Raw genomic sequence first — 20,106 nt, 5'->3', positions numbered from 1 at the left:
TTTAAAATTACTTTTCCACCCTCCAATAAAAACCCTTACCCATGCCCTCCTCATCTCTCTTTTCCTACACCGCTAACCGGAAATTTCTGTCGCTCTATTCTGCTCTTGCTTTCAAAGTCAGGGTCACCGATCCCCGACGATTTTTGGTGGATTTGCAGGGATCTATACTGGAATTAGAATATTTTAGGCATAAAAATCAATATTATTATTATTATTACTTCCATTTCGGTGTATGCATTTATAATTTGCTAATGGTTGGTCTAATCCATCGCTCTCTGAAAGGGTAGAGCACGAGGAATTAGCGTTGCAGCAGCAGCCCTGCATCTTTATTCATTGTTTTCTTTTTCTTTTATGCGTTGGCTATGATTATTGAGCTGTAAGATCGTTAGAAATATTAGTTATTGAGCTGTAAGATCGTTAGAAATATTAGTTTAGGCATGAGATCGTGCAGTGGATGGCGTCGTTTCCTCCTTTGTTTCTCTCTGCTACTTATCATTTTCCATATCTTCTCTGGTGAATGTCCTCTCTCTGGTTCTCATCATTTTTTTTGGCATTGTTTTGTTTTTTTATTATTGGGTACTTGAAATTAATTGTGGCTGAATTTTTTTATTGTTTTTTTGGAAGTTTTTGAATTTCATCCCAACTCGGTTATAGAAGCTGCCCCAAAGAAACGAAATAAAAAGTCTGATCATCTGGTTCTTGGTCCTGCTGCTGGGCAAGGCTTGCCTAATCGGTTGCAATGCCAAGGTTTCTTGTAATGTTCCTGTTAAGTTGTTACCTGATATGCTAATTTGTCATGCTGCTGCCCTTAAGATTTAGATTTGCAATTTCCATATCTTTGATATAGTTGGTTACTTTGCATACGAAACACTTTCCTGCATCTGAGTTCTGGTTTTATTGCTCTAATGTATTTATGTTTTTGATTGAAGCTCAGGCTCTAAAGCTCTCAACAAGTCCCATTTCCTAACCCCTTCCAATGCCTCTAATGTTGGAGATAGCATTAGCTTTGTCACTGTCTTTACCATTTACAGCACTTCATTGGATTCACATGCTGACGATAAATCATCAAATTTGGTTACTGTTGGAAATGTTTCATACACTAAGAAAGAGAGGTCAATGGCCATTTTGAATGTCTTCATTAATTTTATTCAGGTAATTTCTTGTGTGGAACGTTCAAGGATTGTCACCTTGCCTACATCTACAAGAAATCATCTGTAACATTCGCTTGAGATGTTTGGATTTTGATGTATAATAAGTCTAACTAGATTTTGGATGGTCTTGATACGCTCGTAGCCTGCAAAAGGCTCTCCCTCCTACCAATAGAATACATACACCTATTACATTAGCACCTTCATCTCCATTAGCTTTTGCCGATTTCTCACCTCTGTTCCCTATGTGGGGTTGTTGTAGCTGCTGCAGAACTCGATTTCTAAGCTGCTTCCGAGCCTATCTCACACCTCGTCTTGCCAATTGTAGCGCTCACTGGGTCTCCTTCCTTTCGTTTTATAGACAAGGAAAAGAGCATGAGCTCTTCTTTCTCTTCTTTTGCCCATTCTAGTAGAAGGTATTTCCCTTATCTATTCCTCTAATTTTTGTTTTCTAGAATTCTCTTACTCTTTGTTTGGATGTTTAATTGTGAAGTGGAAATATTGAGAAATTAAGCAGGGAAAATGAAGAGAAAAGAAAAGAAGATAAATCTTAATTTACTCTCTGCTGTTTGGATTGCTTATTAGAATAGGAGAGAAATGTAATTTCTCCCTTAAATTAAAAGATGAAAATATCTTTTATACACTTGATAGTCTTCGCATATTGATCCTTGTGAGATATTTAACTGTGATTCATGAACAAAGTGTTGACTATTTTTACAGTTTTTTAGCATGAAGTTTGATACCATTTTATTGGAGTAAAATACCTAAGAAGGTTTCTCCCTTGGTTCAGTCATTTGTGAATTTTGATTGACGTAATCATCCCATTAAAATGTTTATGGTACACTGTTATGCAAATTAATGCACTCAAGACTTTTGAAAATTGAGAGCTTTATGGTACACTGCTGCATTATTTTTGTCACGACCCAAAATTCTGAACCGTGACCGGCGCATAATTTAATTATTCTTAAATCATACAAGCCTTATCAGAGTATCTTGAGTGAATATATTGTCACTTACTAATTCCAAAAATAGACAAAATCCAAATAAACAAAATGCTGAATAAACATCATAAATATCCCATAGGTAAACTGCGGAGTCTCTACAGATTTCAAATAAAAACTTAAACTGTTCAATAAACTAAACTAATTATTAGCCCGAGAAAACATGAATTCGGGCATACCATGAGAACAAATCAAAGTTGTCCCTCTCCAGAAAATGGACTGAATATTTGGATCAATTTGCGAATTCTACCGATATGAACAGATAATGACAGAAAACGTGGTTTGAGCTAGATGCTCAGTGAATGATAATTATAGCACACAACGGAATAGGAACAGGCAGACGCTTGATTAATTTCACAATAAATTTTGTATTCAATAAAATCATGCTCATGCTGTCAAAATCATTAATAAAATAACTTTATAAAACATATATATAAAAGAAAATTCATTCAATAAAAATTTTATGGTACAGTGCACCAGGGTGATAATACCCCACATTACCAAAGGCCAGATGGTAAGCGCGCTACCAGATATTAGATACCTTCCTCCTCCTTCACAAATATCAATACATATGATACTAATGCAAACCATAAACTGCAATGATGCATGACTCGACAATGCAACTTAATACCGTGATAGTCCACACGGCGGGGCCAGATAACAGAAACAGATACTGGGCACAGGTACCAATTCAAAACAGAAAATCAATTTGTACAAATCAATCAAAATCAATAAAAAATTTCAGATAGCAAATAATAACTGATAGTGCAATTCCAATAGTGTATTTCAACAGTTTCAGAGAGTCAATAAAATCAAATCAATCTCAAATCAATTCAGTAACACATCGGTAAATTTTATAGTCAAATATCAATCAATATAAATACATTAAAGGCACATTCAGGAATCCTAATGGGTCTAATGCAGAGATAGTTGGCAAAATCAATTATTTAATCAAAATCGAGATAAAATTCAATAATAAAATAAAACTCTAGAAAATCACATATAAAATCATTATTAAAATATTGATTTAAAATTTCATTTAATAACAAACTTAATGCTAAGAAATTTTAAAAGGGACAAAAACGGTGCCATGTACTATAATTACCACTCACCTGGAACCTCCAAGACAATAGTTATTTTCAATGAAAGAGAGACAATTTCAATTGACTGATTGAATATTCGAATCTCCTACACACCCAAAGTATTAAAGAGAAATATCAAATAATAGTAAAATAAAATGATTTTTAATATATATATTTATATATATATATATATACACGCACAGGAATGCGTGCGAAGAGAAGCCAATGCGTGGGAAGAGAAGCCACCAAATATAATGCACAGGAATGCGTGCGAAGAGAAGCCAACAAATATATATATATATATATATATATATATATATATATATATATATATATATAATCTAAATTGTAGATTATTATCTCACAGTAATCATGATCAACCCAATTCAATACCAATGATCAAAGGAAAAAAAATAAATTTCTAGAGTAGTTGTAACAAATCGAGGAAGTAAAATAAAATCAAATTCATCCATTATTGAATAAAGAATTAGAATTTTTATTTTGAAAACATAATCAAAGGTGATGAATTGAGAAATAAAATTTAAGAATTATCTGCGCACATCAGATTATTTTATATATATACGTATAACAATAAATAAAAGATTATGAAAATACCTGTTGAAAGTATTGGGTAGGAAAAGGAGGTGACAAACAGGTTTTGAGAGCAAAGTTTAGCAGAAGAGTTGATTAGGGTATATATATATTTCAAGATTTCTATTAGGTGTAGAATGGGATAAGAGTTATTATTGAACTGGGTTGTTCAGATTGCAGATATATATTTAATTTCAAAAATAATATATATATATATATATATATCTAAAAATAAATAAGCAGACCATCTAATAAAATATATATATTTTTTATAAATATATTAAATTATTGTTAGCTAATTAAAATAAAATAATAATAAATAATAAATGTATATGGTTTTCACAATTTTACAGACATTTTTCAGATGGATACCAATCAAATGAAGACTTATCAATAGCAGCTTGTGGTGTATCCTAAGTCTCAAAACAATAATATAACTAAATTGCTGCCAATCTATAGTCTAACGTGAACTGGCACTATTGACATTCAGCAACACCCAGTTGTTTCGTCTTTTGGGTAAATACTTTGCCTTAAATTATTGACAGTGCACTACAAACATAAGATTACATACTGGTTTAGCATTCCCACCCAATAAAAGACCAAATAATCAGATGTTATATTTTTATCAAGTTCTGATCACTTCCCTCTCCTTAAGCAGATGATTATCAAAAAAATCAACAGCTTTACAACACACAATGATCAATAACAAGTAGAGACAGCTCATAGATAATAGTTTTTACCAAGATCTATATATCCATATGCTTAATCAAACCCATTTCCCACTGTTAATCATCCATCCATAATGAAGAATAGAAAAAATTGAAAGAGAAAGCATTTTGACATACCTTTCTGCTGCAAAGAGAAGAGCAGGAACGATGAAAGGTGGGAGACACTCTCTAGAGCATAGAGGAGCAGAAATGACAGAGATGGGAATCGATTTTTCTATTGAAGTAATTTAAGGGTATTGAAGTCATTTCCACGTAAACAACAACAATTTCCCTCCATTCCCCTCCAATTTGGAGGGAAATCGTTTGGGGCAGATGCAATGGGTGGAGAAATACGTTTTCTCCTCCTTTCTCCCCCTTTCTATCTTCAAATTGCTGTCCAAACAAGAAAATTGATGGAAACTAAATTTCATTTCTTTTCTCTTCTTCCCATTACTCTCAATCCAAACATAGGGTTAAAGTAAAATATAATTGTGCCTGTTTTATTTTTGGGTCAGTGGAAGAGGGTTGGAGATGGAAAACGATAGAGAAAGATCAAGGGGCCGTGGTGGTACAGGAGGCAAGGATAAAATTGATGCTCTTGGGAGACTCTTGTAAGCACCACTTTAATTCTATGTTGTTGATGCTATTCTTCTTGATTTTTTTTTGGGTTTAATTTTGGTATTTTCATCTCTTTAGTAGATTGTTTCATTGCATTCGAATTATGTGAATTTGGTGTTCGGACTCTCAAATTAGCTTTCTTCTTTCTTGTTTATATTGTTCTTTATCCAGTTATTATTGCTTCTTTGTACGCCTGTTCGATATGGTTAATTGACATTGGAGTTGGACTGTGTTGAAAAGTGAAAGTCGCACTGAATTCCTCAGGCGGCTAGGTAAACTACAATGAAAATCTAGTTTTTGCTTGTACGGTGTTCCATACAGTGAAAGCTTTCATACTCTTCGTTTTTTCCCCCTTTCTTTCTTTTGATAAGGGAAAAAAAAGGATGTATAATAACAATGAAATGTATACATTGATCTTTGTATTTAATTCCGTTCTGATGGACAATCCTTTCTCTTATTTTTTTTCCCTTTTCTTAATAAGCTAGAGATGGACAATCTTAAAGTATGTGTTTTCTTTAATATTTTTCAGGACACGCATTTTGCGCCATATGGCTTCTGAATTAAACTTGAATATGCGGAGTGATGGGTGTGTCAAAGTTCAAGATTTACTAAAGTTGAATATGAAAACATTTGCCAATATTCCATTAAGGTCACACACAGTTGATGACATTAAGGAGGTTGGTTCAGTAAATACTTATCTTTCCTGACTTATCTTTATATCTCTAATGTTCATTATTGAAGTCCTTGCTTGGTTGAATTATGGTTTTGGGAATGAATGATATGTAACAATTTCTCCATGTTTATTTTAAGTCAATATGATGTAAGGAGATTATAGAAAGCAATAATTTCATCATGGGTTTTCAAAGGATTTATTCTGTGTATTTTCATTCTTTTATTTCTTTCTGTTCATGCATTTTTTGAGAGATTACCAGTGCAAATTTATGACTCCTATTGATGATCTTATGGTCATGATTGTGTTTGAACATTTGATTTTTCAGAAATATGTAACTTTTTCCATGATTTGTGCTTATTTCTTAAATGTTGATGCGTGTTAGCTATCTATGTATTGTGTTAACGCTTAAGTGCTATAACTAATAACAAAATGCATATGCAATTACTACCAGGTCTCACTAGCGTTAATTCTTACCTGGCCATTTTTGAAAAGGATGCCATGCCACAGAAGTTTGACTAGATTACTAAAGCTATTGCCAGGCCTGTATAATAAGTTTCATTTGTCTGGCTTGTATTGCTTTCCCTTATTTGCTCTTCTACTTTCTCTAACTCACATAACATTTAGAGCTTATATATCTCATCTCTACTTCTTTAATTATATCAAACTACACTTGGTTTTCTAATTTATAAGTTGACCTAGGATTACATTTTTGTTTGAAATTCCAGGCTGTTAGAAAGGATAATAAGCAGCGATTCAGCCTTTTGGAGGAAAATGGGAGCTCTAATACGTGCAAACCAAGGCCATACAGTAAAGGTGATAAATCCTCTTGTTATAAAATCAAATATATATTCTGTTATTTGGTTGGACTTTTCAAAGTATTATCCTAGTGATAAAATTTTTGGAATTTGTTATGCTTGGACATTCATAAGTATGTGCTAAGTAACATATTTCATTATAATGATATAACAAATTTGATTAATGAGTTTTTGATACCTTCAGGCCTTGATTGATTGCTTGGAGCGTTGAGAGCAAATCTAATTAGATTAGTTTGAATGTAGATATGTGTAGACTTTCTCAAGCTATAGATTGATGCCAAGAGAATTTGACACTGTTGATTATGCTTTAATTTTATTTGTTATATTAATTTGAACAAAATGCTGGGTTGGCTGGTAAACATCAACATGAATTATTTTTCTTGTTCTTGTGATTTTGTTAAGAAAGGGATGCTTTTTCTTTACCTCATATTTCACCATCTTGGGGGGATATTTTTTGTGCTCTAAATTTTGTGTTTGTATTGCATCCACGTGATTTCCACCCCATAAAAAGAGAGTAAAATGCCATACTTTTTGCATTGAACATCTGTTTGAATGGTTTCTTATGAATGTGCAGACAGTTGAATCTGAGAGCTTATTAAAAGCAATCCTTTCAGCTGAGGAAGTTCCGGTGAAAATATATGTTATGCAATACCTTTGTCCTTCCAAATAATATTTTCCTTTTTCCCTTCTTTTATGTCTTATATATTAGGTTATTGTAATGTGTACTGCTCTTCTTTTCCTGTGATTGTAGTGTGTGTACATGGAACCTATAAGAGGAATATGGAATCTATATTAAAGTCTGGCTTAAAGCGCATGCAAAGAATGCATGTTCACTTTGCATCTGGCTTGCCAACTGATGGTGAAGTGATTAGCGGTAAGATATCAGATAATCTTCTTATTCATTACTCTTTTATCATTCATGACACTATATTTTGGAGATATGCTGTCATTATCTTCCACATGTTTCTTACTGAACTTAGAAATAGCATTTTTATTCCATTTGTGTGGATATTGGAGGGAGAACCAAATTGAGCTTTGTTTAGTTGTGGAAAACAGGATGGTTTTTCACAAATTATCCTAAGAAAATTGGAAAATGGAATTTGGTGTTTGGTTGTAAAATTTTTCTAAACAGAAAAATACTTCCCAATTTTAAACTACGAAACAAGTTTAGATAGTTTTCCATTATTCCCTTAAAAATTAGGGGGCGTCTGCTAAGGTGGAAAACATGGGATTTTCCACTTGTTATATGATTATTATATTCAACAACGATAAAACTAATTTAGTTAAAAAATGTCTAAAATAATCTTATAATGGAAAGATAGAAAATGGAGAATTTAAAAAGTGAATAAGTGAACATGTTTTCTTATTTTCCAGTTTCCCAATTGGAAAATTAGGAAAAGGAGAAGAAAAATGGAAAAAGAAAACAAAAAAAACGTTTTCTGAAACTTTGCAGGGCCTTGGGTTTGTGATCTGCTAGGATGAGCTTTTCCTAAAAATTCATACATGTTTAGAAAAACTTTGTGGAACCATCTGAATTCTTATCAGCAGTCTTACTCACTTGTTGTTCCTTCACTGTCTAATATTCAACTTATCAAATTGGTGATCTATGCTAGAGCACATATTGAGCTCTAAAGTCAAATGATGCTAGTAAAGGGAAAGGGGAAGGAATGCTTTAATAGTTATAGGAGTATGTTATTTTCCCCGCATGTCACAGTTGTTTGTTTGGACACATGAACCAGGACGTTCAATTGATGAAGCATTTAGTTCCATCAAAGATTAAGCAGTGTGGATATCTAATATCTTCCGGGATTTACTTGATTTGTCATCTTTCAGGTATGAGGAGGGATGTTAATGTTTTGATACATCTTGATGTCAAAAAAGCTCTGGAAGGTACAACATCCTATCTTTTTACCTTCCAAGCATATAATTTATTAATTGCATATGCAACCTGAATACTTATTCCATTCATTTGCTAACGAGTGGTTCATGATGAAGGCTGATGTATTTTCCCCCGGATCTTGTTCTGTTGATTTCAGAGGGAATGAAGCTTTACATATCTGATAATGGGGTGATCTTGACTGAAGGTTTTGATGGTGTGGTGCCTGTAAAGTACTTCAAAAAGATTGAATCATGGCCAGATGGACAACTAATACCTTTTCAAACACAAATTTGATGATGAGTGGCCCTTTCTTTCGTGACATGCTAGCTTGGCATGTATGCAGTTTAGCCTGAATGAGCTTTTTGCAGCTGCTGAATTAGAAAAACAAAAAGAAATAGAAAAAGTCGTCAAGAATAGAATTAAAACTTTTGTTTGGATTCTCTATTTCATTTTTGCGTGTAAAGTTATATTGAGACTGTAAAGAGTTACTTTATTCTAATTGGTTGTGTTGTCAAAGTTACGGAGGAAGAAATAAATGATCTATGAGAGTTTTGTTTGATGGACGTAATGAAATGGTAAGATAAACTGAATCCTTATGATAATGGAATAACTATTTTTCAGTTGCTTTTTTTTTAATAACAATTACTGCAAACTTAAAAATGTGAATAAAATAAATAAATATTAATTTTAATTTATAATACAAAATTATTAATTATTTTAAAATTACTTTTCCACCCTCCAATAAAAACCCTTACCCATGCCCTCTTCCTCTCTCTTTTCCTACACAGCTCACCGGAAATTTCTGTCGCTCTATTCTGCTCTTGCTTTCAAAGTCAGGGTCACCGATCCCCGACGCTTTTGGTTGGATTTGCAGGGATCTATACTGGAATTAGAATATTTTAGGCATAAAAATCAAAATTATTATTATTATTACTTCCATTTCGGTGTATGCATTTATAATTTGCTAATGGTTGGTATAATCCATCGCTCTCTGAAAGGGTAGAGCACGAGAAATTAGCGTTGCAGCAGCAGCCCTGCATCTGTATTCATTGTTTTCTTTTTCTTTTATGCGTTGGCTATGATTATTGAGCTGTAAGATCCTTAGAAATATTAGTTATTGAGCCGTAAGATCGTTAGAAATATTAGTTTAGGCATGAGATCGTGCAGTGGATGGCGTCGTTTCCTCCTTTGTTTCTCTCTGCTACTTATCATTTTCCATATCTTCTCTGGTGAATGTCCTCTCTCTGGTTCTCATCATTTTTTTTGGCATTGTTTTGTTTTTTTATTATTGGGTACTTGAAATTAATTGTGGCTGAATTTTTTTATTGTTTTTTTGGAAGTTTTTGAATTTCATCCCAACTCAGTCATAGAAATTGCCCCAAAGAAACGAAATAAAAAGTCTGATCATCTGGTTCTTGGTCCTGCTGCTGGGCAAGGCTTGCCTAATCGGTTGCAATGCCAAGGTTTCTTGTAATGTTCTTGTTAAGTTGTTACGTGATATGCTAATTTGTCATCTGATATGCTAATTTGTCACGCTGCTGCCCTTAAGATTTAGATTTGCAATTTCCATATCTTTGATATAGTTGGTTACTTTGCATATGAAACACTTTCCTGCATCTGAGTTCTGGTTTTATTGCTCTAATGTATTTATGTTTTTGCATGAAGCTCAGGCTCTAAAGCTCTCAACAAGTCCCATTTCCTAACCCCTTCCAATGCCTCTAATGTTGGAGATAGCATTAGCTTTGTCACTGTCTTTACCATTTACAGCACTTCATTGGATTCACATGCTGACGATAAATCATCAAATTTGGTTACTGTTGGAAATGTTTCATACACTAAGAAAGAGAGGTCAATGGCCATTTTGAATGTCTTCATTAATTTTATTGAGGTAATTTCTTGTGTGGAACGTTCAAGGATTGTTACCTTGCCTACATCTACAAGAAATCATCTGTAACATTCGCTTGAGATGTTTGGATTTTGATGTATAATAAGTCTAACTAGATTTTGTTGGCCTTTGAAATTTATAGCATTTGCCATTCTGTGTAGCGTTAGTAGAAATCAGTCTAAAAATCAATTGGTTGCATCTGTTTAATTGGCTATTGCATCCATATCCAATTGCTTGCAATTTTACATAATAGAGAAGCTATTTTGCAATCCTTATACCAAATGTACAATTTCAGGTGACAATGCCTCAGAGCAATGTTATCATTCTTGCTGATCCAGAATCTGATCTCTCACTGCAAAGAAATAAAGTCACTTTGTATCCGATTCAGGGTGAATATAATCGAGATAAGTTGATGCTTCAAAGAATAAGATCTTACATTGTAAGAGAACAACAAATTGATAAATAGGTAGATTGTTTCTGTTTTTGAGTAATCCCTCTGTTTCTTAAAGCATATTTCTTGAGTTTGTTCTTCCTGTTGGTTTTATCGTGCTCGATATTTTGCACAATTTTGCCTTGCTTCTTAACCACCAAGCCCAAAATGAGATTCATCAAAGTGTTTTTGTTCTGTTTTTCTCCTTGATATATTGGTTCTGATTGCATTTTTTTCTTTAAATTGTTGATCCCTCACTTTTGTGTCCTATTCAATTATTAAGAACTGCATATCTGTCTTCTATTTCAACTTCTATTGTTCAATTTCTGTGTTGCCTATATAGGCTTTTCTAAACACAAGGCTGAAGGAACTTGCTCAGAACCCAGGGCATACAAGTCATTACATCTTCACCGATTCAGATATAGCTGTGGTTGATGACTTAGAACACATTTTTCAAAAGTTCCCAAACTTTCATTTGGCCCTCACCTTCCGGAACAACAGGGAGCAACCTTTAAATTCTGGATTTATAGCTGTAAGGGGGACCCCTGAGTCAATTTTAAGGTACATAATTTGCAAAATTTGTCTTTGCTGATGCTTCCTGTTTATCTGTGATTAAGTGAATAAAAGAATAGTTTGGATTTTTTCTTGTTCTTTGGGTTGCCAAGATTCTTGAGATTCCAATCTTGGTCTTGCAGCATCAAATGGGTCAACCGGGGTAGGGTTTTAGATGAAGTCTTCTTGCGGATGGCTTCTTATTTCTCCGTGAGTATAGAACTCAAAAGAAACAATTATTCGTGGGTTCTTTACTCGTGTTGATTTCCTTTTTCTCAGAAAGATCAAGTGCTATTGTAATTGAAACTTGATTATGATATGAACTGGTTACAAAGCATCAGAAAGATCAAGTGCTATTGTAATTGAAACTTGATTATGATATGAACTGGTTACAGGGCAAAAATCTTCCTTCAAGACGTGCTTGAAGTCTATACTTTGAAGTACACGAATGCTTCTCGGATGCTTGGGGACCATTTAGCTCTTGCTTGGGTCATAAAATCTCAGCCTAATTTTGATTTGCGGAGATTTAGCAAGGCACAGGCCTTTATAGAAGAAATTGATGGTGCATCAGTGCTATTCCTACCATGTGCTACATATAATTGGACACCACCTGAGGGGGCTGGCCAATTTCGGGGAATGCCTTTGGATGTGAAGGTGTAATAATAGTTAAAAACTTCTCAGGATGTCCTTGATCAGTTACTGAGATTTAAATCCCTTTCATTTACCAAAGCATGGATTTTCACTTTGTAACCTGCTTCATTTCCTGTACGCAGGTGGTGCATTTTAAAGGATCAAGGAAACGCTTAATGCTCGAGTCTTGGAACTTCTTCAGTTCTGCTTCTGACATCTCTGATATGTTGTGCCTTATTCTAATGAGTGGGAGAACTCGGTATGATTTTTGAGTTCTAATGCAGCTTTAGGTTAGCGTATCTGGGTTACATGTGTATTGGGGAAACTACCGAGTACCGATTTCTTTGGAAGGAACTTATTAGGAATTTTCATTCTTCTTCTTGGAATTTGTAGTAATTTTTTTCATTCTTCTTCTTGGAATTTATAGTTATTTTCTTTCACAAACATACTACTTACCACCTAAGAAACCGTAGAATGGTTCTCTCAACTGAATTTTATCATTGATCCTATGTTCATATGGTGTTGGCAAGGTCCACTGATCAAAGTAGCTGTTCTGGCAGTTTAAAAGAGCTCGTTTGATCTATTATGTAATTATAACTCGTGAGAAGGACAAGCTATCATTTCCAAATATCACGGGATCTACAATTTTTGTGAATATTTGGTGCATGTACCCTACCAAGCACAAGTGTCCATACCGCATAGCGATTAAAGTAAAATGAGTGCATATAGTTGCCCCGTGAATCCATGTAGTCAAAATAATGTCCTCAAAGTTTCGTGTCTAAGGAAGAACAAGAGCACAAAATCGGGTACACCCACTTGAAACCTCTTTACATGACTCGGGCTTATGCACCTGTCCACGACCATATATCAAATTTTCAGCAAGTGGACAGGTTTCGTTTGCATCGGTTATGAATATGATAGATAATAGACCAAGAGATGGTTGGTTTGAAGACTGAAATGCTGGATAGGCTCTTTAGGTTTGCTATGTCAGTGACAAATGTCCTTTCATTGGCAATAATTCCTCTCTATAACCCATGTCCTTGCAATCAGCATAGTGGTATAGTTCAACATGTAGTGACGTAGGCCCCTGCCATAATGTCACGCGCTTCCAATGTCAACTGAACCCCGTGTGACTTTCCAGCTTGAAGCTACTATTCAGGCCATCAAAATAACAAAAATATGAATTCAACTAAAAGAGGAACTCCCATATGTACTATAATAAACTTCCAAAAGCATTACCTATGCCTGCTGATTCCCTTGCTTATCTATCATATATTTCCGAAACTTTTGTTTCTTCTTTTCTTTAACGTTCGATCTTTTCACTTGCTTGGTAACAGTTTCATCCTTACCAAGCAAGTTCATTGCATTCTCCGATCAGCAGGGTGGGGTTCCAAATTAAAAAGTTACAAGTTGGCTTTCCCCATGATAGCCAAGTGGATTACATTCGCAGATCTGCTCTTCAGTGACTTCTTAGAAGAAAATAACCAGGAAGGTAGTTGCTAAGCTCAAACACCTCCCATGGCATTCAAGAATAATTAACCTCCCAAGTTCAGGGTTTGCAACCCACATCCAGCACAACCATATTCTTGACGGGTTCTGGTACTCATTCCAGTTTTTGAAGCGCAAGTTCACACGCAAGTAATGAATAAATTTGCGAAAAGGGCAACCTGCCTTGTTGGTTGCCAGTTACATGAACATGCATGCAACTTTTCTTGTTGACATCTCGTGAAGTAGGCAAAATTCTATACAAGAAATTCAATTATGTAGCCTACTTTATTACAATTTTCTGACTTGGACTGAAGTCATGATAGTAGATGCTCAGAAAAGACGTGATTCTTTTTGACCCAATGGAAAAGAAAGGGAAAAATGAAACAAAACAGTCCCCTCCATTATTGGGTAGATTAAACAAATATTATTTTTTAAGTTAAAAAGATCCAGTTGTTATGGAAAAGGAAAACATTTCCACAATCAGAAGAAAGAGTAAATCAGCAGGGAAAGTTTATTTGCAAATTCATTGCTCGATAAACTCATCAATTTCCTGTATGATGAGTCAACAGCAAAATGAATGGTGAAATTCAAACAAACATTCATTAAATTGAAAATGAAAACAGTCCGTGGTCAGATTAAATATGCAAGTAGCAGTGAAGCTCAAACTAATCCACCTCATCTATTTTTCAGGAGACTAGAAACTAATAGAAGCTAACAGTCGTGATTGCAGTATTCTGCAGCTCATAAATTGCACTACTATCACTTAAAGTAGAACTCTCTTGCTTAATTCTAACTCAGCTGCTCTCAAATATAAAGTTTTAGATGATCTTAAGGAGGTTAAGTCTACCAAGGAACAGACAAACTAACATATTTCTAGATTGAGGCCAAGAGCAAAAAGGTAAATTTTAGGACCACAGAGTGTTGGAACAAACAAAATCGGATTAGTTAATGCCAGAACAGAACATGTGATCTCATAGCATAATTCTTACCATATGGTTAAAACTTGCAGTATATCACAAGTGAATATGAAAAATAAAATCTTTAAGTTGAAAAGTGAAATGAACTGGTAACTGTGACTGTAACTTCAAGCTATGATCCACAATTCACCAAGTAACAAAAATCAAAAGGAAGGTGCAAAAGAATTCTGAATCAAGAGTAAATTAACAGATCACTTGCAAGCTAAAAGCAAAATCTTTGCACTAAACAAAGGGATAAAGAAAGAGCAAATGCAGCAAAATAGAACATGAATATCCTAACAGAAAATTTGAGAGTAGATACATAATTAATTTCAATGAGCAAGAGAAGAAAAATGGCAGTTTTATTGAAATTGCATAGAATGTCTAACAATCAACATATTCCCTATCAGTCATGAATTCTACAATTCCGAAAGTACAACAGTTATTTAAAAAATAAGAATAGAATAAACTGAAGATTCTGTTTTACTTTTGATACAACTTTGGGAATGCCCATTGAACAATATCCACCAACCACAAAATCTTCTTCAACGTAGGATTTGTATTCCTCCTCATAGCATCAATTAAACGTACAAGGAAAGACAATAATCGTGCAATGATCGACCATAGAAATGTTAAGAAAAAACAATCACAAGAATCATGATGAACAATAAATTTTTTCAAGTACCCGAACACAGAACTGAAAGAATTAAATTCATCATGCATCTGCCTTCTTCCCTCCAACATGATAGTAACTGAGGTACCATCGCACAAACTTCTTCAACCCTGTCTGCAGATCTGTGGTGGGCTTATACCCAAGTTCGCTCTGAGCCAAACTAATATTGGCGTGTGTAAACTGAACATCCCCATTCCTAGGCAACTTCATAATATTCCTCTTGGCCTTCACCTTCAAAAGCCTTTCCAAAATGCCCACAAGATCAGTAACAGGTACAGGAGATGTATTTCCCAAATTGAAAACCCTCAATTGTGCTGGGCCCTTCTTCTTCCCTCCACTCCCAGTACTCTTCTCTGCAGTATCCAATGAAGCCAAGCAACCCTTCACTATATCGTCAATGTAGGTAAAATCCCTAGCAACGGTCCCGTGATTGGCCGCTTCAAAAATGGGTATACTCTTCCTTTTCAAAATATCTCTAGTGAAAAAAAAGTAAGCCATATCCGGCCTACCCCATGGACCATAAACGGTGAAAAATCGCAACCCAGTAAGGGAAAGACCGTAAATATGATTATAAGTATGCGCAATTTCCTCTCCAGCCTTTTTAGTAGCAGCATACAAACTAGCAGGTTGGTCAGTTCTATCTTTCTCAGAGAAGGGTACTTTCGTATTAAGGCCATAAACAGAACTAGAAGACGCCCATACAATCGCAGGCTGTGGATTTGCATTTTTACAAACTTCTAATAAACTAACAAAACCAGCAATGTTGCTATGCACATAAGAGCCAGGGTTTTCCATTGCATACCTAACCCCAGCTTGAGCAGCCAAATGCATCACATGTGTAAATTGCACAACTTCAAACAACTTCTTCAACAAGGCTACATCATTTATGTCTCCTTCCACAATATAAACCCCGGTACGTTCAAGAAGCGCTTGGCGAGCTCGTTTCAGAGATGGATCATAGTAATCGTTGAAATTGTCAAGTCCCAGAACGCCATCACCGCGGCGTTTTAAAGCAGCAGAAACGTGTGTCCCAACAAACCCGGCTGCGCCAGTGACGAGTACAGAGAACCCATTCCGAGAGCGGATTCTGGCGGATGCTCGTACCCTTTTTTCCCAGGCGGAGCCGCCCCAGGAACTCCGTAGAGAGCGGCGGGATAGATCGGACTGTGGAGGATTGATTGATGATGAAGGGGATCGATAAAAAAAGAGGAAAATCAAGCCAATAAAGACAAGAGACCAGAATGTGAGTTTAGCCAGAGATGAAGGCCACCTAACTCGGTTATATGGGTATGGAGATTTGTCCATCTTGAATTTGCCTGGCGTTGATGGAATGTGGTCAAGATGTGACATTTGCTTCATCTGGGACATTCTTGAGCGAAAATGTGGAGATTATCTTGTTTCTTCTTTTATGCTTGTGATTCTTGATTTGAGAGGTTAGGGTTAGGGTTCCAATCTCTGGAGATTGGTGGTGGTAAGAATGAAAGATTGTTATGGTTTTCTTGCTTTACAGCTGTTATTTCATTTTGGGTTCGGAAAGGTATAAGGAAAAGGAATCTCCTTTCTGGTTTCTTGGAAAGAGGGGCTGGTGATAGTTTCTGTTTTGGGTTTGTACCTCTCGGACAGGAACAGCTTTTCTGTTGATCTTGTTTAGTAAATGGAGATGAAGGCGTTAGGGATGGGGGGCGCACAGAATACACAGTTTTTAAATTTTGGGTATTGTGACATCAAAACAATTGGCTTGCCCTGCTTAAAAGCAACCATAGAAATGATCTTTTTAATGTTGAAAATTATCAGAATTTGGTATTCCAGAGCCATGAATTGTAAATACTGGTGCTGGCTAGTCAAGCCTGTGTCTCCATTTTCTTTCTGTTGGACTTCAATTTCATTGGTTGAGAGCACTTGACTCAGGGGCATCCAAATTCTCATATACCCTCCCTTTTTTTAGGGCATACCTTGTGTGGGATTTTCTTTATTTGGAGAGGAGTGACTAAATTTAGGATTTCAGGATTAGAGATGGAATTAGGACTTTATATGTACCGATTGGTTTGGACGGTTCACTGTATTTTATCAAATCAAATCGATAAAATTAATTTTAATAATATTTAAATTAAAAATAAAAAAATAAATTATAATTAATTTTTATATTATGTAGGTTGGATTTAGTTTTTAGACTTCTATAATTCAACTCTTATTAAATATTTTTTATATACATATTATTATATACTAATTGAAGAATAAATATTAATTCAAAATTATTATACAATAAAAATAAAAATGAAATAAAATTATTTACATGTTTCTTTATATATATATATATTAACTCAAAATTCAAATATTTATAATTATTTTTAAATTATAATTAAGATTTAAATGTATAAAATTGTAACGACTCAAAAATTTATACAATTGACCAGAGCGGTATTTTGTTGGCTTTGTGGGGCTCCTTTGGGTCCTTTGTTTGAGAGGAAAAAAAAAAGCCATGTATTTTTAGTTGGTGACCACATATATGGCCCGATTCCCTTCTCCCATTTCGCACCGCCCACCTCCCACGCACGTCCCCACCACGCACACACCCACGTCGCCCTCGGCCATTCCAGTACTCGACCAATCGTCCGTCGATAGGCATACATCTGGCTTCACAGCTTGCCACTTGCCTCTTAGGCTCCAGCGAATTCAGCTCGACCATTATGCGTTTTCCTTTGGACATTCAGATTCCAAGGTTATTGGCCTTCATCACGTTTGAGGCGCCAGCCGGTCGCGCCGCTCACGCCCATCGCATCACCCCATCCGTCCCACGCGCCCACTGCGCACCGCCATTTCAGCCACGTTCGTGCTCACCGCGCACCGCCATTGCCAACCCCAAAACCAACGACCGGCGGCCCACGGCCAACCAGCCCAAATCGATCAATACCGACGGCGCTGGGCCGGCGTCATGGCTGGATGGCTTCCTCCCCAGTGAAGGCGACGCATTCTGACGCCGGGGCGTGGGTTGGTTGTGGGTCCGGACGGACGGCGATACGACGCGCCGAGAGCGCCGGCTGCCTCCCCAATCTGGCTAAGGAAATGGGAGAAATATATATGGCATATATAATTAAACCTTAAGCTTTTGAAAGCTGCACCCGAAAAATCCATGACAACCACTCCAAACCAAAAAAATACAATATCGAAGGGGGCTGGTCGTTACAAAAATTATTAATTTTGATTTGAATTTATAGATTTGGTGGTTTTTTTACACAACCCTGGGATAGGCATTGATTGTTTACTATGCAATGCTATTATTTACACCATTGAAACGTGTGAGATATTTGTTCGGGATTGCAACTATGAATTTTCTCACGTGTGAGGTTCATGATCAGGAATTATTTGGGTTTAGGTAAGAACTTAATCACTTTGTTGCAGTAATATGGATAACACTCACACTAATCAAATAAGTTTCACAATTATCCTATCTGTGCGTTAATTGTGGGATCACTTCCTTATTTTTCTTTAAAAATAATCTTGGAAATTATAAGTGTATGAAACTATGACTTGCTTTTTGGTCTTTGATCAGCTTTTTATCTTTTTCATGCCCTGACATCCAAATAATTCAATAATCAGCAGGAGATTGTAATTATGTATTAGTGGTCAGCTTTTAGGCAACTATGTACATCACTCGACTCCATTTTTTAGTGGGCTTTTTTTTCAGAGGAAAAAAAAAAAAAAAAGGCAAACTTGAAATGAAGGCAAAAGCACCTTTCCAGTGAATCCTTATTGATATCTTAGATTGCAATTTATGTTAGGGTAGCAAGCACCATGTGATGTGGGTGGGTATATGTCCAGATTATTGTAGAATCACAAGCAAAAACCTTGTTTACTTACTCTGAAAGTTAAATGTGACTATAAATAAAGGAGTAATGCCAAAGAAAATGATTTAAAGTTTGTTTTTCCCCACATTATTTAACCTTTAGCTAATGGTGCTTCCATAAATTATGTCCTACCATTATTGCACTTCCCTTCAACAAAATCAATCAACTAAATATTTGACTTATCTACTGCTGAATATTTTCACTCCGATAATGATAATTTTCTTGTTTTTGCTCACTGGGTTTCTAGTCTATTTTGAATTATAATTAGGTGAACAGCAAAAATGGCAGTTACTTACATTTCCATCATGCTATTACAAAGTTGCAAAGACAAAGATTGCAGTAAATTTAGAACAGTACAGATACCAAGAACATTTCTTTACTTTAGATCATTGAAGCTTTTTTTTTTCTCAAAATTTAAACCCCAGATGACTCCAGTGTCGGTAAATTCATTTATTTCTAATTGAAATTTAAACTCAATGAATTAAAGCTTATTAGTGATCAATCAAACTTTTTTTTTTTCTCTTTTTCTTCCCTAACCAGGTAGATGATTAGTTTACATTTGAAGGAAAAGCAAAAGAAATAAATCTCTACAGCCACCTCCAACCACCAACCCATGTGACAATCTGTTAAAAATACACTGCACAAGGGCTACAAGTCTTAATAGCCCCTTCCCTTAATTATATATACATGCAACGTGTTCCATGCCTCAGGAATTAATGGCAGATGGGCCTGGAAGCATATGATTCCCCAGACTTTGAAGGACAGAACAGGCACCTTCCTCCTAGTTTCCTTGCCGGTTGGGCACTCACGTGAATTTCAAGGCCTTGCCTTCTAGGTTTGGCCTAAAAGTTTATAAGGAATCCAAGCCAATGACCGCAAATATACCCATCCGAAGGCTGAAGCTACAGAAAAACATGCAAACAAGCGGTTGATCGTTTTCCAATTTCGACTGTCTTACTCTAGAGGGCAGCATCCACTTGTTTCACAAGCCAATCAAGTATTGAATATCCTCTTATGGATTTAAAGAGGATAATTTCAATAGTTATGTTCAACTATTCACTCGCTAATTGACGCATAACTTCAATTAATTTGAGTACAATTTGTCTAGAATAACACTAGCCATGTAGAAAAGA

At 35.4% G+C, this 20,106-nt stretch overlaps 4 protein-coding genes across 7 annotated transcripts; 3 read left to right on the top strand and 1 right to left on the bottom strand.

The window, feature by feature from the left end:
- The first annotated feature begins 437 nt into the window (after positions 1 to 437).
- Positions 438 to 1,218, top strand: LOC131183434 (uncharacterized). Its single transcript, XM_058154201.1, has 3 exons — positions 438 to 513; positions 625 to 747; positions 935 to 1,218. The coding sequence occupies exons 1-3, from the start codon at positions 438 to 440 to the stop codon at positions 1,216 to 1,218; spliced, it is 483 nt and encodes a 160-aa protein (XP_058010184.1).
- Positions 1,159 to 9,077, top strand: LOC110656225 (uncharacterized). Its single transcript, XM_058152340.1, is given in 11 exon segments — positions 1,159 to 1,476; positions 1,478 to 1,564; positions 5,045 to 5,140; positions 5,677 to 5,824; positions 6,546 to 6,598; positions 6,600 to 6,633; positions 7,210 to 7,275; positions 7,345 to 7,368; positions 7,371 to 7,509; positions 8,469 to 8,525; positions 8,672 to 9,077. Coding segments are annotated over 11 exon segments (924 nt in total). The 5' UTR covers positions 1,159 to 1,393; the 3' UTR covers positions 8,809 to 9,077.
- A 141-nt stretch (positions 9,078 to 9,218) lies between these two features.
- Positions 9,219 to 12,526, top strand: LOC110656228 (uncharacterized). Of its 4 annotated transcripts, none has more exons than XM_058152334.1 (7): positions 9,219 to 9,743; positions 9,855 to 9,977; positions 10,185 to 10,402; positions 10,695 to 10,838; positions 11,173 to 11,390; positions 11,777 to 12,035; positions 12,155 to 12,526. In XM_058152334.1, the coding sequence occupies exons 1-7, from the start codon at positions 9,668 to 9,670 to the stop codon at positions 12,281 to 12,283; spliced, it is 1,167 nt and encodes a 388-aa protein (XP_058008317.1). In that variant the 5' UTR covers positions 9,219 to 9,667; the 3' UTR covers positions 12,284 to 12,526. The 4 variants fall into 4 exon arrangements, with proteins under 4 accessions (XP_058008317.1, XP_058008319.1, XP_058008320.1 ...); XM_058152336.1 differs by having other exon boundaries at positions 11,777 to 12,076; positions 12,155 to 12,295; XM_058152337.1 differs by lacking the exon at positions 12,155 to 12,526 and adding an exon at positions 11,525 to 11,591 and having other exon boundaries at positions 11,777 to 11,955.
- Positions 12,527 to 14,800: 2,274 nt separating this feature from the next.
- Positions 14,801 to 17,046, bottom strand: LOC110656223 (UDP-glucuronate 4-epimerase 3). The gene has a single exon (XM_058152333.1). The coding sequence runs from the start codon at positions 16,494 to 16,496 to the stop codon at positions 15,171 to 15,173; it is 1,326 nt and encodes a 441-aa protein (XP_058008316.1). The 5' UTR covers positions 16,497 to 17,046; the 3' UTR covers positions 14,801 to 15,170.
- Between the last annotated feature and the right edge of the window lie 3,060 nt (positions 17,047 to 20,106).

This window comes from Hevea brasiliensis, chromosome 9 (assembly GCF_030052815.1).
Source record: "Hevea brasiliensis isolate MT/VB/25A 57/8 chromosome 9, ASM3005281v1, whole genome shotgun sequence".
Classification (NCBI taxonomy): Eukaryota; Viridiplantae; Streptophyta; class Magnoliopsida; order Malpighiales; family Euphorbiaceae; genus Hevea; species Hevea brasiliensis.
This window is presented reverse-complemented; position numbering and strand designations above follow the sequence as displayed.